Raw genomic sequence first — 25,342 nt, forward strand, 5'->3', positions numbered from 1 at the left:
CTCAGAATACGGTTTCTGCCATTAAGGACTAAGATGAGAAATTACATAAATGTTTGTGATCCTGTGGAATTTTCTGCCCCAAAGAGCAGTGGTTATTGTGCATGTTCAAGCTTGAGATTGACGGATTTCTAGATTTTAATGGAATCGAGGGCTGTAGAGGCAGTGTGAGAAAGTCAGCTCAGCAAGAAATTTAGCTTTGATCTTAATAAATTGTGAAGCAGATTTGAAGGATTGAATAGCCTACTCCAGCTGCTATTTCATACGTTCTTACATATTGATTCTCTGCATTTCAAGCTACCTTGCCTTTTCATCAATGCCAATTCTAATCTCTCACTTCCTATAAGTAAAAGTAGTTTATCACTTTTTCTGTGTTCCTGGTATTGTAATATTTCAAATCTTTGCCTTGAGCTGTCATTCACCAAAGTCCCTGATATAAATAGTGATTTGTATAGATGCCTACTCACACTGTTTTTTGGATATTATACCATACAGAACTAAACATTTTCTCAACTCCTTGTGTACCAACATGGACAGGTACCCCCTCTCAGCCTCTTGAGAGCTTTGATACTAAAATCAACTGATTTGCTGTAATGTGACATAATTTTTCTAAAGCTTTTTGCTTCATTAGGCTCTACCAATTTATATAGCTCCATGACAAATGCACATTGCCAGCTGCTGTCTCATCAGCCCCGATGCTCAATATGAATGGGTGTTCAGGATATGTTTTGTACGTGGACAAGGTATTTCTCGTTGGGTTAAATCTGAGTTATGATTGCTGTGGGATTTTATTATGGCAGTGTCAATGAGGAACAATGTTAATTTAGTCAGAGATGCTGCACAAAGTGCGAGCTACCGGCATGGCTCATGAAATTTAGGGAGCACCGTTTACAGCTGGAAAATGAGCTGTGAAGCTATTTCAACAACAGTATCACACCTTTGAAGTTAATGTTAAAAACTTAGGCAGACTTTAATAAAGTCTGCCCATTGGTTTGCACTACTGTGCAAGGAGACCATCATCCCTATTGAATGTGATTCCAGTGGATCATTTCCATATGTTCACCCTTACATATATTGACGTTTACAGAAAGTTTCCTCCCTGAGAGTGAACATGTTTGTATGAACAAGGTCAGTTTTTGTTTCAGTTTCACTTGTTCATATTTTGATGAGATGATGGTGCTGCCACAAATGATGCATTCAGCATCTCTGTTCTGGATGTAAATGAGAGAGTTGCTTAGGTATGTTATTAATGGCAGACCTGCTTGAGGATGTCGTGAGCTGTCTTCAGCATCCTAAAAGATAAAGGTAAAAATCACACGAGACTGGGTTAGAATCCAACAGGTTTATTTGCAGCAGCAAGCTTTTGGAGTCCCGCTCCTTCCTCAGGCAGCTAGTGAGAGACAATACATTGGACATAGGATTGGTAAGTAAAAGATCAAAGGGTCATATAACTTATGCGAATGTCCAACACCAGCACCTCCACGTCTAAAAGATAGGCTAACCGATAGAAGAAGGGAATGGGTGATCCCAACTGTGATATTCTGACATTGTACAACTTAAGAAGCTATCTCATATTTATTCACGGGAGTTTACAAAGGATCTAGTAGTTGATTCCAACTTTTGATTTGACATGGTTATTTTTGGAGGAAGTGGCACTGCAGTTGCTGGAGATCAGAATTGAAAAGTGTGGCACTACAAAAGCACAGCAGGTCAGGCAGCATCTGAGGAGCAAGAGAGTCGACGTTTTAGGCGTAAGCCCTTCATCAGGAACATGGGGGGAGGTTGGATCTGGGATGAGGTGCGGGAAGGGGAGATGAAGAAACATGAAGTTGACGTTGATGCCATGTGGTTGGATGTTCCCAAGGTGGAAGATGAGGTGTTCTTCCTCCAGGTATCGGGTGGCTTGGATTTGGTGGTGGAGGAGGCCCAGAACTTGCATATCCTTGGCTGAGTGGGAAGGGGGGTGGTGTTGAAGTGGTCAACCACAGGGTGGTGGTGCCCTGTTGCTGACCACTTCAACTCCCCCTCCCACTCCTCCAAGGACATGCAAGTCCTGGACTGTCTCCACTGCCAAATCCAAAGCACCTGATGTCTGAGGAACAATGCCTCTCACCAATCCTCTCCACCAGTCCCTCTGACCTACCACCATCACCTCCCCTCCCCCACACCTGCACCTACTGATCGCCTTCCCAGCTACCTTACCCCTCGCCCTTACCCTCATTGTACAAAGAAATGTCTTTTCCACGCCCACCAAAGTAAACTTTTCTCATCTCATTTTATAGTGATAGGCTTTGTTTAAAGAGAAATCATCTTCGCAAAGGATTTCTGATATCACAGCTGCAAGCATGGACCCAATGACACATGCCCAGTTGAAACATTATTCTGATGCAACACTGCATCGTGTGCTGGTATAATTAATGTTGTTCTTCTGCATGCTTGATAAACACAAACATTGAGCATTTTTCTTGAAGTCTGTGTCTTCAGCTGATCCCTCATTTAGCTTCCAATTCTTTAATATAAACTCTAGGGTCAACATGCATCTCCCAATGAGCAGGAAAATTGACGTTTCGGGCAAAAGCCCTTCATTTTCCTGCTCCTCGGATGCTGCCAGACCTGTTGTGCTTTTCCAGCACCACTCTAATCTAAACTCTGGTTTCCAGCATCTGCAATCCTCGCTTTTGCCTGTGTATCTCCCAAGGTCTGCAATATACAATAAAGATTCCTGTAGCTCTCAGCATTGTGTGTGCAATGTGCAGTTATATTACTTAGCTCTCAATGGTGACAACTGATTGAACAAGGTGACACTCCAGACCACAGATGAGTGCCAGCACTATGATGCAAGGACTGTCAACCTCCAGACACTCTGTCTTCTAGACGAGGTCTGTCTCTCCCTCAGGCAGTTTCACTCCGCTTGATCAAACTCGCCTCGGCAGCCAAAATGGTGCATTGTAATGAAAAGAGACAAGAATGCCCAAGTTCACAGATGAGTTCAGCTTATAAACAAGGTACAGGACAGATCTGCTAAAGGCTGTGTTCTTAAGTACATTCACTGTGTTCTCACCTCAATGCCACATGGCATATCAGCTTTCAGTGTTGCTCAGAACTCCAGAGAGCACACAAGGAAGATTAAGCTCACTGTGTTTTCTTTATGCATTTTCATGATCTGAGCATTGCTAAAAAAAAGACAGTAGCTATTGCCCACCTTTAGTTGCCCTTGAAAAGTTGATGGTGAGGAAAGGCTGCTGACTAGGTGTCAGTTTTTTCATCCTGACTTTGGGATATGCTGATACACACAAATTATCAATAGCAATCCTGTGAACTTGGTTAGTACAATAGAGTCACCGCATATTTGTGCACCTCTTCCCTTCCATTTGTGCCTCTGTCAACCTTTATTTACACAATCCTCTGGTAGACATGCTGCCAAAATACACTTTAGGAGATTTATTTATTCAGGGATATGGGGTCATTATCAATATTTGCATTTATTGTCCATCCCTTGTGAACACGTAGCTGAGCCCCTGGATAGAATTCAATTGAGTAGTTAGCTTTCTTTCCCTCAAAGGTCTGTGTGAACTAAATAGACTTTTATGACATTTCATTAGTTTTATGGTCTGTGTAATGATGCATATTTAAATGGACAATCACAGGTTTTGAATTTCCTTTTTAGTGGCAGATTAAAAAAGATGTCCTTGGAATTCAAGAGATGCATTTAGTGTGTCAGTAAGGCCTAAAGAAGGATCATACTCTGCATTTGTTAAGAAGTAACATTTGAATAAAATATAAACGTAAACAACACACCTTACAGTTCTGTATTGTTATGATGCTAAAGCTTTAAAAGGTGTATTTTGTCCTGTTTTGTTTCGAAGAGAGATTTGCGCCAGAGAGGACGAGCTATCTTTTCCCAGCTAATAAAGTAAATAGCTTGTGAGGCTTATCTCTTCTGATATAACGTGATAGTTCCATTCCCATGCAGTCCCACATGATAAGAAAATCATGTAAAACAGCACCATTTAAACCAAAGGGACTGGAATCCTGTTATATCCAATACAAGTAAGGAAAGATTGCGTTCTATAAATAATGGTCTAAATTCCTCCATAGTGTTATAGCCAATTCATGTGGATGAAACACACGTTATAGCAGAACTGACTGTACTGAAACAGTTGCTGTTTAGTAGTTAAATAATCAATAATTCTGTTACGTTTTCCAATAGAGTTAAAGTTATAGCCATAGAGTCATACAGCATGGAAACTGACCCTTCAGACCAACTTGCTCGTGCTGAACATAATCCCAAACTAAACTAGTCCAACCTGCCTGCTTCTGGCCCATATTCTTCCAAACTTTTCATATTCATGTACTTATCCAAATGTCTTTTAAACGTTATAATTGTACCCACATCTCCTTTCATTTGTTTGTATTTTAACTGGGGGGGGGGGGGGGTGGGTAAGAATAAAGTGTGTTTTGCTTAAAGCTGAGTAGTGCAACCAATTAAATTACATCTGAAACACAGCACCTTACACTTTAAATAACCTTAAAGTTAGGGTCTAAGCTGTCTCCTTGATATATTTGAGGGTGGTTTAGTCTGGTCTATAACAGTGTCACAAAACAATTACTTACACATAGCAGAAGGATTTTAAAAGGTATTTCATAGAGTTTTCAGTGCCACTGTAGTTCAAATTCTTGAAGCTTAAGTAAGAAAATACAGGAAGTTTATAATGTCTAGTTAGCCTAGAGGGCTCAAAAACAAATTGTTTGTCTGGCACATCTCATAGAGTCATAGGGTCATAGAGAGGTACAGCATGGAAACAAGATCCTTCAGTCCAACTCGTCCATGCCGACTAGATATCCCAACCCAATCTGGTCCCACCTGCCAGCACCCGGCCCATATCACTCCAAACCCTTCCTATTCATATAGCCATCTAGGTGCCTTTTAAATGTTGCAATTGTACCAGCCTCCACCACTTCCTCTGGCAGCTCATTCCATACAGGCATCACCCTCTGCGTTTAAAAAGTTGCCCCTTAAGATCCTCTTATATCTTTCCCCTCTCACCCTAAACCTATGCCCTCTAGTTCTGGACTCCCCCACCCCAGGGAAAAGACTTTAGTCTATTTATCCTATCCATGCCCCTCATGATTTTATAAACTTCTATAAGGTCACCTCTCAGCCTCTGACACACCAGGAAAAACAGCCCCAGCCTATTCAAACTCTCCCTGTAGCTCAAATCCTCCAATCCTAGCAACATCCTTGTAAATCTTTTCTGAACCCTTTCAAGTTTCACAACATCTTTCTGATAGGAAGAAGACCAGAATTGCACGCAATATTCCGACACTGGCCTAACCATGTCCTGTACAGCTGCAGCATGACCTCCCAATTCCTGCACTCAATACTCTGACCGATAAAAGAAAACATACCAAACGCCGCCTTCACTATCCTGCGACTCCACTTTCAAGGAGCTATGAGCCTGCACTCCAAAGTCTCTTTGTTCAGCAACGCTCCCTAGGTCGTTACCATTAAGTGTATAAGTCCTGTTAAGATTTGCTTTCCCAAAATGCAGGACCTCACATTTACTAAATTAAACTCCATCTGCCATGTCTCAGCCCATTGGCCCATCTGATCAAGACCCCGTTGTAATCTGAGGTAACCTTCTTCGCCGTCCACTACTCCTCCAATTTTGGTGTCATCTGCAAACTTACTAACTATACCTCTTATGCTCACATCCAAATCATTTGTATAAATGATGACTGTGAGAATAGAACTGAGTTAACATTTCTCATCTGGTGATTTTTCACTGGGACAGTGCTAATGAAGATTCAGTGGATGTGAAATGTTAACTTTGCTGATCTCCAGCATCTGCATTTCTTTGTTTTACCCTAGACGAATTTTCTTTTCCCCAGAGTTCAATTGGATGCAGGGAAACACTGGCTATAATTCCTTCTGAGGAGCTGGGACTAGTTCTGAGGCAGGTGGGACCTATCGGAGCTGGATGGCTTATCCTTAACAGGACAGACTGATGCAATTGCAGGGAAATTTGATAGTATTGTTATGGTTGGTTTAAACTAGTGTGCCAGGGTGTTGGGAACATGAGGGGTAGTCCAAGTTGGGAGAGAGTAAGGCTGCTAACAGGAAGTAGAAAATCTGCAAAGGAGACTGGAAGACAGGAGAAACAAAAAAAAAGCTGAGCATCGAATGCAGACGATATTGAAAAGAGTTTTAAAGCCCCTCTACTTGGATGAATGCAGTGTTCGCAAGAAAGTAGATAATATAAAGAGACAAATAGAGATTGTAATCTAATTGCAATTACAGAAGCATAGCTGCATGGTGACCAGGACAGGGAAAAGAATATTCACAGATATTTGATGTTAAGTTGCACTGATAATACAAAATGGGGTAAGTACATTAAGTGATTGAATGAAAAGTGTATGAAATCTGTTTGGATGGAACTAAGAAATAGCAGACATTGGTTGGAATTATTTGTAGGCAACCAAACATTAGGAGTAGTGGGGTCATGGTATGAATCAGACAATGAGAGAAGCTTGTAGCATGTCCAGTGCAGTTATTGTGGGTAACCTCAATCTGTGCATTGATAATTAAACACCAAAGCTGTGGAGGACATGTTTCTGGAGTTTGTTACAAATGTTTTTTTGGAACAGTGTGTGAAAGAGCTGACAAAGTTTTGAAAGTAGTTGTTATAGGGATAGTCAAGGATTTGGTAATCATCTTCTTAAATTCCATAAATTCTGAAATAATTAATGCAGTTTGAAAGCTTGCAACTGTCAGTCCACTGTTTAAGAAGAAAGCAAAGAAGAAACAAGGAACTACAGACTCATCAGCAATGCATCAGTACTAGAGAAAATGCTGGAATTTGTCATAAAGGACGTGATAAATGGACAAAAACAGAAATGGCGAGCAAAAGTCTGTGGGAAGAAAACAGAGAGTTAACATTTCGAGTCTGGTAATTCTTCATCAGAACCTTTAGCAGGTAGGAAAATATATCTGTAATGAAGATAAAGTTGGAGGAGCTGGGAATACGGATTAAGTGTGATAGGTTTCTTCTTTGCTCCTTTCTTAAACATTTGCCAACTTTCAAACTGCATGAATTATTTCAGAATTTACCGAGGGTGTTGGTTGGAGGGAGAGCCCAGGGAGAGAGAGATGAAAAGGGTTAGTAACAAAAAGGTTATAGAAATCAGGTCAGCACAGAAGAAAAGCTGCATACGTGATAATGAGAGCTAAGAGCAAGAGAGAATGGATGAGCTGTACTAAAAGCAATCTATACAACAAGGCCGAGGAATAAGTGACCTTGGGTGCTAAATAAATCTGTGTAATGACAGGGTCAGCGTGCGGGTGGGTTAAAAAAAATGGAAGGAAAGAATCAGGCTGTAAAGTTATTGAACTCAATGTTGAGTCTTAGAGGCTGCAGGGTCCCTGCGCGGAAAGTGAGATCAGCGTTCCAGAAAGACCACTCCCTCCGCGACTCCCTCATCAGGTTCACACCCCCCACCAACCCAACCTCCACTCCCGGCACCTTCCCCTGCAACCACAAGAAATGCAAAACTTGCGCCCACACCTCCCCCCTCACTTCCCTCCAAGGCCCCAAGGGATCCTTCCATATCCGTCACAAATTCACCTGCGCCTCCACACACATCATTTACTGCCTCCGCTGCACCCGATGTGGCATCCTCTACATTTGGGAGACAGGCCACCTATTTGCGAAACGTTTCAGAGAACACCTCTGAGACACCCGCACCAACCAACCCAACCGCCCCGTGGCTGAACACTTTTACTCCCCCTCCCACTTCTCCAAGGACATGCAGGTCCTTGGCCTCCTCCATCGCCAGACCATGGCAACACGACGCCTAGAGGAAGAGCGCCTCATCTTCCGCCTAGGAACCCTCCAACCACAAGGGATGAATGCAGATTTCTCCAGCTTTCTCATTTCCCCTCCCCCCCTCACCTTTTCTCAATCCCAACACTTGGACTCAGCACCACCTTCTTGACCTGCAATCTTCTTCCCGACCGCTCCGGCCTATCACCCTCACCTTAACCTCCTTCCACCTATCGCATTCCCAACGCCCCTCCCCCAAGTCCCTCCCCCCTACCTTTTATCTTAGCCTGCTTGGCACACCCTCCTCATTCCTGAAGAAGGGCTTATGCCCAAAATGTCGATTCTCCTGCTCCTTGGATGCTGCCTGACCTGCTGCGCTTTTCCAGCAACACGTTTTTCAGGTCTATTCATGTACTTTTACAATGTTTAAAAGATATTTGGATCTGTATCTGCATCCACCAATTCCTCTGGCAGTTCATTCCAGAACCACTTTCTGTGGTTTTTCAAAAAAATAATTGTCTCTTAAATCTTTCTCCTCTCCCCTTGAAAATATGTTCGCTTGTGTTGAGCTTGCCCACCCTAGGCAAAAGACCTTTGCTATTCACCTTATCTACGGCCGTCATGATTTTATAAACCTTTATAAGGTCACTGCTCAACGTCCTCTGTGCCAATGAAAAAGGTCCCAGCCTATTGGTGGCTTAGTGGTTAGCACTGTTGCCTCACAACGCCAGGGACGTAGGTTCGATTCCAGTCTCGGGCGACTGTCTGTGTGGAGTTTGCACATTCTCCCCGTGTCTGCGTGGGTTTCCTTCTGTGCTCCAGTTTCCTTCCACAATCCAAAGATGTGCAGGTTAGGTAAATTGCCATAGTCGTCTTATGTGTTGGTTTGGTGCATTAGTCAGGGTTGCAAGTGTGGTGCTGGAAAAGCACAGCAGGTCAGGTAGCATCCGAGGAGCAGTAGAATCAACGTTTCAGGCATAAGCCCTTCATCAGGGAGGTTCAGCAGCAGTCCTCACTTTCTCCTGCATTAGTCAGGGGTAAATGTAGAGTACTAGGGTAGGGGAATGGGTCTGGGTGGGTATCCTTTAAGAGGATCGGTGTGGTCTTGTTGGGTCAAATGGACTGTTTCCACACAGTAGTGATTCTATGATTCTATTTTTATAACTCGAGCCCTCCATTCCCGGCAACATTAGTCATCAGGGAGAATGTCAGTATCAGTGAGTGACCAAAAGAACAAGAGATGTTTTCATCGGATCAGAGGACTAAAGGACTGTGATAGACTTCTTCAAGATTAAAAAAGTTTCTGATTGCTAAAGAGCAAAAGGCTATTCCCTTTAGTTAGTGAGCTGATAAGTAAAAGGTAGTAATATAAAGGTCATCAATGATTGGAGAGAGCCTGGGAGAAGTTTGTTTAGGCAGTGCCTAACACTTGTAGCGTATTAGGAAATTAGTCTCTTTCTCTTTTGACATTTTTAAGTGTGATAGATGTGAGTTACAAGAAAACACCTATCTCTGTCTGTAGTATGGATAGATGTATTTCCTCAACAGTGATGAAGCGCTTTATAGTTAATGTAGCCTTTATCACAGTCATGACTGTGTGCAGGTCTGGTCATCTAGAAAAAGCATATTGAAACACTGAAGAAATTGCAGAAACAATTTAGAGTCATAGAGTCATGTTACCAGAATTGAAATGCTCCCGCTGTCGAGAAAGATTGAGCAATGCTGCAGGGCATTTTTCTCTGGAAAAGAGAATTCTAAGGGGAAACCTGATAGATATTTGTTAAAGGGTGTATGTGGAGAAATCAACAGAAAGTGCTGGGAAAAGTCAGAACATTAGGCACCATCTACATTGAGAGAAACAGTTAACATTTCAGACTGATGACCTATTACTGAATTGATGAAATGTAGATATGGATAGACTTTTTGCTCAACAGTCCATAACAAAATTGCTTAAATACAAGGTAGACATTAAAAGGATTCAATCAATAATTTAGGCATCATATTTTCTCTCAGACCGTGATGGGAATGTGGAGCTTGCTGCCTCTTGAAGGGTTTTGATGGATTTAGAGAGACTTTAACTTTGAAAGGAAAGAGAAGAGGTAAAAAGTAACATTGGAGGGCAGGATGACATGAGTTCACTAAAGTGGGAGGCAGCCTTGTGGAGTACAGCACTGGTGTAAACCTGTTGGGCTGAATGGCAAGTATCTGAGAATTGATATAATTTTTACGCTTTTGTGATGAATTTAGAAATTGCCTGTGTATCCAAGCACTTCATTCTCCTCACCTCACCATTTGTACATCACCCTCCTATCCCTTCACCCACCATTGCTGCCTTCCATCGCCATGGCTTATCTTTCATTCTTTTTCTTCCAGCAACTCTCTGACGTATTTTGGCAGATTTATCTACTTTAACGATTTAACAGTGTTATGTCAATGAAAATTGTTGAAACTGCAGCATGAGCTTAACAGAGACATGCTGTACAACAATGTAAATGGAGAATGAGCTGTCAATTGGCAATGGTCAATGCTTCCTGTAGGCTGCGTGCCACAAACCAAAATGTCTTGCACTCAAGTTAACGCACAAAAATAGCTAAAGGACCTGAGCATTATGAAGATAAAAAAGTGGAATGTTTAAAGTAGTATACTCCGAGAATGAGCCACGTGTGGTCACTTTCAATGAAACAGAAAATTGACCGAATATTGGACAGTAGTTGCACAGGGTCACACTGGATAAGTGTAACTGGACAGAGACTTGCACAATGTCACCCTGTGCAATAGTGCAATTAAAGAAACAAAATCAGAAATTACTGGAAAATCTCAGCAGGTCTGGCAATATTTGTGGTGAGAAAGCAGCACTAATGTTTGAGTCCGGTGACCTTTCTTCAGAACGGGAAAAGGTTGAGATTTAAAGGGGAAGGAATAAATTATAGGTGGAGATGGAGAAAGAAAAAAAAACATAGTTGGCAGGCAAAGGAAATGGGTAAGGGTCAGCCTGGGAGAATGAATAGCTGCTAATGGGGACCATTAGTGGCTGACAATGGGTCATCTGTGGCAGCAGCCTTAGACTTGAAACATTAACTCTGCTTTCTGTCCACAGATTCTTGAGTTTTTCTAGCAATTTCAGATTTTGTTTCTGATTTTCAGCATCTGCAGTTTTTTTTTGCTTCGTGAATTAGAGTGATCTGCACAAGTTCACACTGGGTCATACTGCAACTGAGAAATAGTGAGAATTAGAAAGTGAGTTGCCTCAGGTTAAACTGGTAAGTAACGTATTTGAAGAATGAATTTCACAAGGTCACACTGGATAGTAGTGTAATTGGAGAGTGTGCCACTTGGGTCACTGCTTATTGTTGTGAATAAATAGGACATAGTGCTAGTTGTGGGGGTATCAATAGAATCTGTAAAGAGTCACAGTCTGCAGTGTTACAACTACAGGTGCGATTGTAGCTAACATCATTGCACATGGCCACTCATCCTTGTAAATGAATCATTTGGATTCACAATGGTTATAAATAGGAGTAGGGTGTGAATTGCACTTAGCTTCATTGGACATACCTATAAATCTGGACAGTTGACCAGGGAATGAGTTGTCATGAGTTACTAGATAAAGGAGAAAGTGAGGACTGCAGATGCTGGAGATCAGAGCTGAAAATGTGTTGCTGGAAAAGCACAGCAGGTCAGGCAGCATCCAAGGAGCAGGAGAATCGACGTTTCGCCATTCCTGAAGCAGGGCTCATGCCCGAAACGTCGATTCTCCTGCTCCTTGGATGCTGCCTGACCTCCGTTACTAGATAAAGGGCTGGCAGGGATTGAGTCATGTTGGATACAAGTGTGAATGAAGCTTGGAGGCTATGAACACTTTCATTTTTAGTGCATTAATTAAATTAGGTTTGATCAGGGGATCTTTTATGCAGTGCACTACGTAACCTATTCAAGTCCCTGTGGGGCTGGTTCTGGAAGTGATTAAAAAGTGGGCAGTTTCAGGAGGATTCGATGGGTTTCCAGTGCTGCATAAATGATTGTTGTGTGTGTATTCATCCCTATTGCAAGTGTCAGTAAAAGGCCTGTGCACAGGCTTTTGGGTCAATGTTGATGACCACGATCACTTGACAGTTGGCTGTTTTTATCTGATGGACATATTCAGAAGCTGGTGGAGATAGATTTGTAGTTTAAGCTGTAATACTTCTGGCGGTGAGCATTGCCCCTTGTTAAATATAAGTGTGAAAATATTCTATAAGGAGAACAGTCAGAAACAGTTGCAGCGGGAAGGGAAGATGACACGACACAATAGAAAGCTGCTTCATGCACTAGAGAGTGAAATATAGCCTTTCCCTGGAAATCTGCATGTGTAAACCCAACACGTAGGGAGCTCCAATTCTACACCTTCTGGCACTCTGATTTTCTCATCACTCTTTCTTGTTGACCAGTATTACAATTCCTTAGTGTTTCATTCAAGGACTATAAATATCAATGCAACATTTCCAGAGCAGTAAATTCCCCCTAATTCATTCATTCATATTCTCTCTCTCTCCCCCTCTCACTCTCTGTGCCCTGAATTCTCTCTCTCTCTCTCTCTCTCTCTCTCTCTCTCTCTCTCTCTCTCTCTCTCTCATATCTTGTTCTCCTGTTCCTTCTGTCCCCCTCCTCTCACCTTTTCTCATTTAGAGACAACAGACTATATATGTAGGAAATCAAAGTAGGGTCCTGGTGCTACAGTGACTGCTTGATTTTGAATCTGGAAATGTGAGTGACTTGTGTCGGTGTACAAAGGGAATTCTTGCTCCTGAAATAGGACCATTCCTCAGCCATAATTTCCCTCATTGTTCTGCTTAAAAGTCCTCAAAGTATTTAAACAAAGAATTGAAAATGAATTTGAGAGAAAATAAATATATGATTGCAGATATTTCAAAAGGGGTATTCCAGCAGTTGTCCTACTTCTTTTCTCTGACTAGAAAAACTAAGTCCACTCCTCACATTAAAAAAAACACAAGCAATAGTAGACCAGGTAGTCTATCGAGGTGGCTACACCTTTCAATACGATCATAATCAATGTTGGACTTTAACTCTGATTTCCTGAGTGAGCTGACTTGTGATAGTGATTCATGAAAATCAAAAAAAAGTCTATCTCAGCCTTAAATATATTCAGCGAAGGAATCTCCCCAGCCCCCTCGGATAGAGAATTCTGAAAAATTGCATCCCATTGCTTGAAGTAATTTGTCCTTATTTGTTGTAAATAGCCTGTCTCCTTATCCTGAGATATGCCCATGTTTTAGAGTCCCTGAGCTGTAGAAACGATTTCCCAGCAGATAGCCTGTCAAAACCCCTCAGAACTGTGTACATTTCAATGAGGTTACTTCTCATCCTTCTAAATTCCACAGAGGACTGAAGGGTCCGTTTCCGTGCTGTGCATCTCTATGACTCTATAATATAGACCCAATTTACTCAGCCTTTCATCAAATGGCAGCCCTCTCATCCCAGGAACTAATCTAGTGAACCCTTGTTTTATTGTCTCAAATGCAAGTCTCCACAAAACTACATGCTGTAATCCAGGCATTGTCTTTCAATAACTCCATAATACAACTGTATCAAATCAAAATACTGTGGGGAAATCTGAAACAAAACCAGAAAGCACTGAAGAAGCACAACAGGACTGGTGGTATCTCTAGAGAGACAAAAACAGAGTTAGCGTTTCAAGTCCGATATGACTTCTCCAGGACTGGCAGGAGACTGGAAATGTGGGCTTTTATGGTGTAGATCGAAGGGTAAGAAGAGCAAGTAGTACAGACAGTGAAGGAGTTCAGAGCAAAAGAAAAAGATATGATAATGGTGATAAAGAAGAGTTAGAAATATAAAATAAATGTACTGTATCTGTAACTGTTAGCTGTGAAAAGAAAAGAATGTCTGCTGTGCTGACAACCAAGCCAGCAGTTGTACAATTGGACTGAAATTTCTTTATTCTTGACTTCCAGTCCCTTGCATAAGAGATAATCTTGTCGTTTTTTGTTATTTGTATCCTAACTAACTGTATTCTTTGTATGAGCACACCCAAGTCTGCTTGAACACTAACAAGTTTCACAATAAGTTTTAAAAAGGTTTTTTTTGTTCATCACCAAGGTGAATAACCTACCCATCCACTTAAACCTGTTTACATCTTTATGCAGTCTCAGTGTCAACCCCACAACTTAACTTCCCTTTAACTTTGTATCATTGGCAGACTTGCTTGCATTGCTCTCTGTCTCTTCACCCAGATTATTAATATCAGTTGTAAATAACTGAGGTTCTAATATTGATCCTTGTGGAATACTACTGGCCCATAGGCTGCCTATGTGAATTTGTCCATTTATTCCTATTGTTTACCTCCTGTGCATTAACTAATCCTTACCCAAACTAATATAATTACCCCAATACCATGAATTTTATCTTGCAACTAACCTTCTGGTGTGCAGTTTATCAAATGCCTTTTGGAAATTTAGCTATAGTACATCTTCTGATTCCCATTCATTTACCCTGCTGATTAAATCTTTAAAGGAAATGCTGAATAAGTTTGTTGGTCTTGACAAGTTTAATGTGGAAATGACATTTCCTCTTGTGGATGAACCTAGGCTAGTTGCCTGTGTTTTAAAATTAATGTTTGCCTTTTTGGAACAGAAAGGAGAATATTTTTCTGTGACTTTGTACAACTTTGGAACTCTTTGTCTTAAAGTGGTAGAGGTGGTGTCATTGAATATTTTTAACACAGACTAGATTCTTGTCCAATAAGGGAATCTTAAAGAATATTCGGAGTAGATAGGAAGGTGGAATTCGGAGCATAAATCGATCAGTCCAGATTTGATTGAATGATGGAGCAAGCTTGAAGGGCTCCTAATTTGTATGCTTGTATTTATTGTTAAGACTTCCTTAATAATGGATTCCAGCAAGCTCTCAAAAACTGATGTTAAGCACATTTGCCTGTTGTTCCTTGTTTTTTCTCTCCCTCCTGAGAATCAGTGTTTCCAATTTACTGGGACTGCTCCCAAATCTAAGGAATTTTGGAAAATCATACCAAGCATGCCCACTACCTCTGCAGCTAACCTCTTAGAATTCTGGGATGAAGACCATTCAATGCGATTGATTTATTGGATTTTCGTCTCTTTAGTTTCCCCAAACTTCCTCTCTGCTAATATTTATATCCTTAATTTGTTTCCTCTCTCTTTTCAGTCCCTAACTTACACTCTCTTTCTGGTGTGCAACTTATGTCTTCTGCTGTGAAGATAGACACAAAATATTTGTTCAATGCCTCTGTGATTTCCTTATTCCCGATCATAATTGATCCTGTCTCTGTTTCCATTGGACCAGCATTTACTTCAATGCTGCTCTTTTGCTTTTTATTTACCTATTAAAGCCCTTTTTAATTTCCTAGCTAATTTATACTCCCATTTTTTTCCCCTTTTGATCAACTTTTTGGTGGCTCCCACTGTTGATATATGCAACATTTTCAGTTTTCACACTTGCTGCTGTTCTTTTCAGCATCATAAGCCAACTCTTTAACCTAATGATGTCCTTAACTTTGAGTGATTCATGTATTTCTTGCTGAGTTTTAGCTTTTTCAGTGGAATGTATTTTTGAACATTTGGAATTGTTTCTTTACATTTTTCTCACTCCTCATTTATCACCATTTTCGTCTATTTACTCAACTTTCGTCAGTCATCCCTAATACCTTTTAAGATTTTTTTATTGGATTAAACAATTCCAAACTTAATACGGAATTCAGTTATATTACGATCACTATTTCCCACTGATATTTTACTATGACTTAACTCTGCATAATTCTACAATACTAGATTTATGATGACTATACCGTTTGTAGCACAACTTGCTGCTGAAAACTGTCACAAAATGTTCTATAAACTCATCTTCTATACCATTCTTGCCCATTTGTTTGTCCCATTATATATGGAGATCAATGTCCTCCACAATTATTAATTATCTGGTTTAATACGCTGTCCAACAGTATAACTACTGCTAAGGGGCCTAAGTGATTTAGCTCTATTTGTGCCAATTATTAATCCATTTTATTGTGGATGTTTTGGTTTTTCAGATAAAGAATTTTTAATTTCTTTTTGCTACTAATCCTTGTGTTGATCAATTCATCAACGCACAATTAAGGTTAAACTCCCTGTCCTACTCTGCTTGTCTTTATCCATATTATATAATACTTGTACCCTCTGCTTGCAGTCGCATTTAGATTTTAAGAAATAAGTAAATAATTTTATTTCAAGTCACTGAAATAAAATTAGAGTCATAGGTTTGATATTGCAATAATTGCCCTCCCTTACTGCTGTTCACCTATAATACTCAACACATCAGGTATGCTCGGATAAAAATTAACAGAATCATTTATTATAAACCATGTCCTATGAGGATTACATCATTGCAGCAAACATGAAATGGTTCTGAGAGTGTTTGTTAAATACAGTATACACATGTACGAAGGACACAATATAGTTGAAGAATAGGCATTTCCTTCATTAAAAACTCATGATTCAATCTCCCAGCCTCACCCATCATTGCTTTTTAATAATTACTGTCCTGGTGATTGCCTGGGAACAATCCAATGCCAAACGCAAGGCAGCAGGATGAAAGTGGAGATCCAAACCTAAGCATGTGTGATATGAACAAAGAGCTAAAATCAGCTTTCCCACTGTAGGGTATTGCTTTTCCATTAAGTGGTCATGGGAAGAATTACTTGTAAACTGTCAACAGAACATTCTGCTCTTTGTAAAGAGTACTAGAATATAACATCCCTCTGTTATTCTCATTGGACCATCAACTCAGGATGTACGTACTTTTTAGAAAAGCCTCCTGTTCTGAAGCACCAGATATCTTTTCACCTTTTGAGTCTATTGCGTAATTGAAGTGTCTGAAAAGATGGAACTGGTGGAATCCGAGTCCGTCTTTAGCTGCAGGACTTTGGGATTTTTGACCTCTGGGAACTCCTCGCTTACTGCAAGGCGAATCTTTCCATTCTGGCTGTCCTTTACTGGCTCCAGGAACACCACATGTTTGCCACTGCTGGCTTTGCGGCCAGTGTCTTCGTTGCAGGGTGGGGTGGCGGTCAGAATGGAAGACTGGGCGCTGCACTCATTTGGCAGAGAGGGAGCTTGTGCTGGTCTACACCAGCAGCGGCATGGAGTCAAGTACAAGTACATGAGCACCAGGACCAGGCTCACCACACAGCCGAGAAGTGTGGTGAGACCTGTGTTGAAGCCCTCCGCATCATGTTTTTCGTAATGCACAGTCACATTGACCTCTCGGGACTCATTGCGCATCAGCCGCTTGTTCTTTGCAAGGCATGTGTATACACCAGAATGCTCTTTTTGGACCTTGCGGATCTCCAAGCTGCCATTGGAGTAGAGTTTAAATGTCTTGTTAACACTGTTTGTATACATGATGAGTTCTCTGTTTGGTGAGATCCACTGGTAAGTTGTCTGTGCATCCTGCAAGCTGGTGTTGCAGCTGATCATCAGCGGTTCCCCCACCACTCCCCTGAAGCTGTCATCCACCATATTGATCAGACCATACGGTAAGGTACAGTTTTCAAACATCTTGCGGTGCTTCAGGAAGCGGAGGATGGCCTTGGGCTGTCTAAGGGCCAGGCAAGTGTGCTCCTCTCGGAAATCATGAACAGAATTAAAGCCATTGTTCTCCCAGTGCAGGAACATATTGTACAGAGTGCAGTCACACATGAAAGGGTTGTTGTGCAGGTAAAGGCCGTTTTTAATGGTCTGAGGCAATGCAGTCACCTTGTCAACAGGGATGGAAGAGAGCCTGTTAGATGAGATATCCATTATCTTGAGCTGAGGCAGGCTGCCCTCCTGCAAGGCACTGAATGGGAAATCGGTTAACTGGTTCCAGCTGAGGTATACCTTCCGCACATTGCTGAGCCTGTGCAAGGCTTCACTGTCCACACGCACTATCTGGTTGTTGTAAAGCAGCAGCTCCTGCAGGTTTATCAGCTCCTGGAAAAAATGTTTTTCCACCGTGTGCAGCTTGTTGGAGGACAGGTCCAGGTGAGCAAGCTGGGAGGCATTGTGGAAGGCCGCCGTGGAAATGTGATGGATGCGATTGTGGCCAACTCGAAGTGTGTGTAGACGGGGTAGCTGAGCCAGCCAGTTATCCTGCAGCCGATGCAAATTGTTGTGACTGAGGTCCAGACTGGTTGCGGTAGCGGGTAGTCCAGGAGGCACCAGGGTCAGGCTCCGACTGACACAACTCATCAGGTCTGACGCACAAATGCAGACCCCAGGGCACATGTGGAGTCTGTCTCCTGCTCTTTGTGAGAAGGACTCAGACATGAGCAGTTCCGTCACCAGCAACCATAGAACTGGAGTTACCATTCCAGGGATACACATGGTCTAATCCTCTTGTTCCAGTCTTGAGACACGGCAGTGAAGTCTGCTGGGGAGTTAAACAGTCACTTTCATTTCTCAGCAGTCTTAACATTTAACTGGGAACTCTGCATGGTGCATATAACCACATACTGCAGGGCTGCTGTCTTTCAGACAAGTTCAGAGCAGGGCATTTAGTCGTAGGGACTGTGGCTAAGGTAATGCAAAGGCATAATGTCCCAGAATCAATTCACATAAGTTACTCCCTGAAGTGCTGCCTTTAACGAAAGTACTTACACCTGAGATTTTCTTGCAGCCCATTTGGCAGCTGTCATTCTTTTAGTAAGCTGGTGTTGCTAACGATTCAGGACTTCTCATCTGTACACAATGTTATCAAAGAGTGTTAATCTCCTTTTCCTTTTAATTCGAAGCAGATGAAGTTACAGAGCATGCACAAAATGAACACAAATATCAACACAAAAAGAATAAGCAAAGTCTGTCAACCCCTGATGCCACTGCTTCAGTCTGTTGTTTCTCTCTGGTCAAATCCTTAACTGCAGACACGTCGTCTCCCAACGCACAGCAATTCATAACTTTTCTTCCGTGAACTAGTAATGCAGCAGAGAGCTCCGTGCCGCCCCACAGCCTGTGTAGCATTGATCTCGCTCAGTGCCTATTTAAACTGGAGTGGATGGGAAGCAGGGTGGGTGGGTCGTGTTTGCTTCATGGCATGTCACTGATTGGCTGTCAGCAGTATGTTCATTGTTTAAGTAGGTTTCTGTTGCAGTGTTGTGCAGCTTCCATTCTGCCACTAGTGGGTGGAGTTGAACTGCCTGAACTGTTCTCTGTTTCTGTAAGGCAATTGCAGAGTCAAAGACAGAATCTAGTTCTCTTGTACAGGTTTGCGGATTTATAAAGGCGGATGGAGAAGCCTAGGTCTCATTGTGAGAGTATTCCAATTGAGACTAGCTCTGTGTATGATAACACGAGGGAGCCTGATCTTATGAGGATGTTGGGTCAGGGCGACCTAGTTCTTGTTGTAAGAATGGGGGATGGGTGTTAGCTTAGTCTTTAAGAACAGTGATCAGGGAGTTAGTTTGCACTATTAGAACAAAATGATGAGATTAACTGTCTATAGCCTGCCTGCTCACCACATCAGGTGTGACTCCCTGAATGAGGTGCTATTCACTAACCTTCTCAATGTGCTATGCAAACATCTCTGAGAACAAAATAGATGAACAGGCTGTTCTCCTGAGAACTGTCAATGTTGTCATTGGTCTAGTACTTGTAGTGTAGCAACTCGGGAAGCGTTCACTGATTTCTCCATCACTCTTTATGCGCTAGCATCTGTTACCTGCTGCTTACCTCATCAGCGAGGTCAAAATTAAAAACTTAATGTATTGCAGCCATTCACCCCTTTTCCCTTAATTCCTCACATTCAAGCTCCCAATTTCTTTCTGTTCTTTAACTTGTCGTTAATACTTTGCATCTCATGTTCTCATTTAATATACTAAATAAATGTGTTTGTGGTCATGGTGGGGTCTTTCGATTTAAAATTAGTGTAGAATGGTTACAGCATAGAAGGAAACCATTCAGCCTGTTTTTGTCAGAGGCACTTGACTAGTTGCTCAATATAAATTATGTACTTGCCATCTGGTCACCTGGGGTCATAATGCCACTTCTGGCATTTCTTAAAATTTCATTGCATCAAATGACTGCTCGTCCTCCATTTGAAAGGTACTGTTTCAGCATGCACAGGTTCCTCTGCAGTATGTGCTCACCAAAGATTGTGTTTATTGTGTTGTGTTGTTCTCACTTTGATTAAAGAGCCACTGAAAGATGATTGGAACTGTTATTCAACCAATGCTATGTCATTATGTCAGCTGCGGCTGTTATCTCTTAGTCAGCAGATCATGAATTTAAGTGCATAATCCAGACTACCAGTACTGAAAGAGTTCTGCACTGTCAGAGGAGCTACTGTTCATTGCCATATCATTTGTGAGAGCTTGCTATGTACAAACTGCTATGATTCCCACATTTGCAGCAGTCAAATCAAAAGTACCTTATGGGCAGGAAAAAATATGTGACATTTCTATTTCTGTATAGTGTGTATATATATGAGAACACGGGAATAAAGTTTGTGATTTCAAGTAATACATAATGCACAAAGCATGTGGGGTTAGAATTTTCATCCTTGAGTCCTTTCCCAACATGGCTCACTCCATGGCCCATTAATCTGTTAGGGCACTATCATGCCAATGTGTGGACACATAATTCAGGCCTCTGGAACAATCTCAGGAAAATTGGAAGTTCCCTTCTCTATTCCTATAGTTCAGAAACACTACAGCTACTGCAGACAAAGGACTGATGAGACTTTTTCAGAAACATTGTAAAGGCTTAAACCTCCCTTGATCTAATTAAACGAAGCTAGATTGAGATTGCACTTTGCCAGTAGAAACTCTGCAAAAGAGCTTCTTCTGTCTGTAGATATTCATCCACAATTGTTTTTTTCTCTTTACTGTTTGTACCTTGGTTATTTCTTCTTTTTTAAATGCTTAAATATTGATTGGAATCATCAGTGAGATTGTGTTGTAAAAGTCCTTGATGTGAATAAAATCTCTCCCCAAGTTAGTGCATTGAAGAAGAGTTAACTAAGGGAGCCAGTTGTCATGAGTGAACTTTGTTCTTTGTTTCTCTCACCTCCTGGATTGCGTGAGTGTGGGTAGTATGCGGACCTACGACTAGTGAGTGCTTGACTCTGTTCCCAGTTATATGAATAACATAAAATGTTCCTGCTTAAGGGATGTAGCAAATTTTACTTCCTGTGCTGATGGCTCTTTAATAGAGCTTTACAACTTCAGTTGAATTTTGGTTCATAGGTTAAGTAGATACAGAGGATACTCGATTATCCAAAGGACACGGACAGGGAGTATTTCGTTTGGTTAATTGAATTCCGGATAACTGAATTCCGGATAATATAGTTAGCCAAGCATCAAGACCTTGCGAGCTTGTTGGGATAATCTGAAATTCAGTTAATCGAATGCCAGATAATCGAGGTTCCTCTGTATTTATGAGCAATTGCTTTTGGAGTGTTCTGCATCAGTGGTGAAGTATACTCCGAAATCTGAAAGTAGGAGCGACTTTCATTGCCTTTGTGATGCTTGCTCAGTATTGGCAGGTTTCTCAATGTCGTTCAGAAGAGACAGTGGAATTTGATGGAACTTCAACAAGGCCATGCAAGGTAATCAGAAACAAAGGCAGAAATTAAACAACTGAGCTGGTCTGGCAGCATTTATGGAGACAAAGCAGAGTTAACGTTTTGGGTCCAGTGACATTTCTAAGCTGTAAAGAGATTAAAGGTCTTGGGAAAAAGGCAGGAAAGTGGGAGTTGAGGATTGTCAGATTAGCCACAACCTCATTGAATTGCAGAGCAGACTGGAATAAGCTGAATGTGGGTTGCTGGAAAAGCACAGAAGGTCATGCAGCATCCGAGGACTAGGAAAATCGACGTTTCAGGCTGGAGCCCTTCATCAGGAATGAGGCCTGCAGAGAGAGGAGGAGAAGTTTGTCAAGGCAGGCATTCTTGGAAGAGGCTTCACTGTAAGGTTAAAATCAACTAGGAGACAATGAGGTCTGGAGATCAGAGTTGAGAGAGAGAGAGCTGGCATTGGCACAAGCATGAAAGAGCAGAGAAGAGCACATGCGTTCTGTGTGTGGTGACTGCTTTACTCAGTTTGCAGGCCGATCTCGATTTGGCTTTCAGTGGAAGTTTCTGACCGTAGTTAATGGAAGGAATATGTTTCCCTGCAAATTAATCAGTTTTCATTTGAGGTTTTAAATTGATACCACATCTGAACAGTTCTGAAGACCTGAAATATTGTCAGTAACATTGGTCTCCACAGATGCTGCCTGATTTGAGTTTTTCCAATAATTTCTGCTTTGTTACTGCATCATGTTGTTGTTGTTGTTTTTGTTGTTTTAAGTCTGTCCGAGAGAGGCTACATTAGTGAGTACAGTGGGTTCTTTCTTGATTATGTTTTTGGAGATAAGTCTCTTGATTAAACTTAAAATATAAGCCATAGCTATTAATTTAACCTGGTGCAGTGCTTTGTGGAGGAATAAGCTATTAATTTAACCTGGTGCAGTGCTTTGTGGAGGAATAAGACGGTGTTATTTTCTGGGTTTGTAGATTGTGAAGGAGCAAAAATGGCCTTTGCAGTGATATGTACTTAGAGTCATAGAGATGTACAGCATGGAAACAGATGCTTTAGTCCAACCCGTTCATGCCAACCAGATATCCCAACCCAATCGAGTCCCATCTGCCACACCTGGCCCACATCCCTCCAAACCCTTCCTATTCATATACCCATCCAGATGCCTTTTAAATGTTGCAATTGTACCAGCCTCCACTACTTCCTCTGGCAGCTCATTCCATACACGTATCACCCTCTGTGTGAAAAAGTTGCCCCTTAGGTCTCTTTTATATCTTTCCCCTCTCACCCTAAACCTATGCCCTCTAGTTCTGGACTCCCCGACCCCTGGGAAAAGACTTTGCCTATTTATCCTATCCATGCCCCTCATAATGTGGGAGTTTAAAGCGAGTTTAAGGGTTACTGTTTAAGGATTATATTTGCCATAAATGCTGTTGGAAGCGAATCTTATCAGATCAAATGGATCAGTTAGAGAGACAGAAGCAATGAGGAATTTGCAACAGCAACAGTATGTGATGGATGGCAGTTATAGGAAAGGGGGGAACGTCTCAGATACAGCCACATAGATGGGTTAACTCCAGGAAGGGTAAGAGAGGTAGGCACCTAGGGCAGTAGTCTTTTGTGGATATACTCATTTCAAACAGGTATGCTCTTTTGGAAAATGTAGGGGGTGATGGATTCTCAGGGGAACATAGCACAAACAGCCAAGTTTCTGATGTTGAGACTGGCTCTAATGCAACGAGGGATACGTCGGCTTCCAAGAGATCAATTGTGTTCGGGGATTCTGTAGTCCGAGGTACAGTCAGGCATTTCTGTGGCCAGCAGAGAAAAAGCAGAATGGTGTGTTGTTTCCCTGGTGCCAGGATCAAGGATGCCTCAGAGAGGGTGCAAAATGTTCTCACGGGGGAGAGGGGCCAGCAAGAGGTCATTGTCCATATTGGAACCAACAATATAGGAAGGGAAAAGGTTGAGATTCTGAAGGGAGATTACAGAAAGTTAGGTAGAAATTTTAAAAAGAGGTCCTCAAGAGTAGTAATATCTGGATTACTACCAGTGCTACGAGCTAATGAGGGCAGGAATAGGAGGATAGAGCAGATGAATGCATGGTTGAGGAGCTGGTGTATGGGAGAAGAATTCACAAATTTGGATAATTGGAATCTCTTTTGGGGTAGAAGTGACCTGTACAAGAAGGACGGATTGCATCTACATTGGAAGAGGACTAATATACCGGCAGGGAAATTTGCTAGAGCTGCTCGGGAGGATTTAAACTCATAAGGTGGGGGGTGACCCAGGGAGATAGTGAGGAAAGAGATCAATCTGAGACTGGTACAGTTGAGAACAGAGGTGAGTCAGGGCAGGCAGGGACAAGGTAGGACTAATAAATTAAACTGCATTTATTTCAATGCAAGGGGCCTAACAGGGAAGGCCGATGAACTCGGGGCATGGTTAGGAACATGGGACTGGGATATCCTAGCAATTACAGAAACATGGCTCAGGATGGGCAGGACTGGCAGCTTAATGTTCCAGGATACACATGCTATAGAAAGGATATAAAGGGAGGCAAGAGAGATGGGGGAGTGGCATTTTTGATAAGGGATAGCATTACAGCTGTGCTGAGGGAGGATATTCCCGGAAATACATCCAGGGAAGGTATTTGGGTGGAACTGAGAAATAAGAAAGGGATGATCACCTTATTGGGATTGTATTATAGACCCCCTAATAGTCAGAGGGAAATTGAGAAACAAACTTGTAAGGAGATCTCAGCTACCTGTAAGAATAATAGGGTAGTTATGGTAGGGGATTTTAACTTTCCAAACATCGACTGGTACAGCCATAGTGTTAAAGGTTTAGATGGAGAGGAACTTACGTATGTACAAGACAATTTTCTGATTCAGTATGTGGATGTACCTACTAGAGAAGGTGCAAAACTTGACCTACTTTTGGGTAATAAGGCAGGGCAGGTGACTGAGGTGTCAGTGGGGGAGCACTTTGGGGCCATTGACAATAATTCTATTCGTTTTAAAATATTGTTGGAAAAAGATAGGCCAGATCTAAAAGTTGAAGTTCTAAATTGGAGAAAGGCCAATTTGACGGCATTAGGCAAGAACTTTCAAATGCTGATTGGACGCAGATGTTCACAGGTAAAGGGATGGCTGGAAAATGGAAAGCCTTCAGAAATGAGATAACAAGAATCCAGAGAAAGTATATTCCTGTCAGGGTGAAAGGGAAGGCTGGTAGGTATAGGGAATGCTGGATGACTAAGGAAATTGTGGGTTTGGTTAAGAAAAAGAAGGAAGCATATGTCAGGTATAGACAGGATAGATTGAGTGAATCCTTAGAAGAGTATAAAGGAAGTAGGAGTTTACTAAGAGGGAAATCAGGAGGGCAAAAAGGGGACATGAGATAGCTTTGACAAATAGAATTAAGGAGTATCCAAAGGGTTTTTACAAATATATTAAGGACAAAAGGGTAACTAGGGAGAGAATAGGGCCCCTCAAAGATTAGCAAGGCGACCTTTGTGTGGAGCCACAGAAAATGGGGGAGATACTAAATTAATATTTTGCATCAGTATTTACTGTGGAAAAGGATATGGAAGAAATAGGTGGTGACATCTTGCAAAATGTCCAGATTACAAAGGAGAAAGTGCTGGATGTCTTGAAACGGTTAAAAGTGGATAAATCCCCAGGACCTGATCAGGTGTGCCCGAGAACTCTGTGGGAAGCTAGAGAAGTGATTGCTGGGCCTCTTGCTGAGATATTTGTATCATCGATAGTCACAGGTGAAGTGTCGGAGGTTGGCAAACGTGGTGCCACTGTTTAAGAAGGGCAGTAAAGACAAGCCAGGGAACTATAGACTGGTGAACCTGACCTCAGTGGTGGGCAAGTTGTTGGAGGGAATCCTGAGGGACAGGATGTACATGTATTTGGAAAAGCAAGGACTGATT

General features: G+C 41.8%; 2 protein-coding genes across 4 annotated transcripts in view; one reads left to right on the top strand and one right to left on the bottom strand.

Annotated features, from left to right (window-relative positions):
- LOC122559128 (E3 ubiquitin-protein ligase RNF123) overlaps positions 1-25,342 on the top strand; it is a 389,631-nt gene that overhangs the window by 296,545 nt on the left and 67,744 nt on the right. The gene's annotated exons all lie outside the window — the stretch shown is intronic.
- Positions 16,003-18,151, bottom strand: amigo3 (adhesion molecule with Ig-like domain 3). Its single transcript, XM_043708463.1, has one exon. The coding sequence runs from the start codon at positions 18,110-18,112 to the stop codon at positions 16,700-16,702; it is 1,413 nt and encodes a 470-aa protein (XP_043564398.1). The 5' UTR covers positions 18,113-18,151; the 3' UTR covers positions 16,003-16,699.

Source organism: Chiloscyllium plagiosum, chromosome 18, assembly GCF_004010195.1.
Source record: "Chiloscyllium plagiosum isolate BGI_BamShark_2017 chromosome 18, ASM401019v2, whole genome shotgun sequence".
Classification (NCBI taxonomy): Eukaryota; Metazoa; Chordata; class Chondrichthyes; order Orectolobiformes; family Hemiscylliidae; genus Chiloscyllium; species Chiloscyllium plagiosum.

Coding starts and splice junctions, on each gene's coding strand:
- amigo3 (XM_043708463.1), bottom strand. CDS start 18,112: ATGTGCCCTGGGGTCTGCATTTGTGCGTCAGACCTGATGAGTTGTGTC.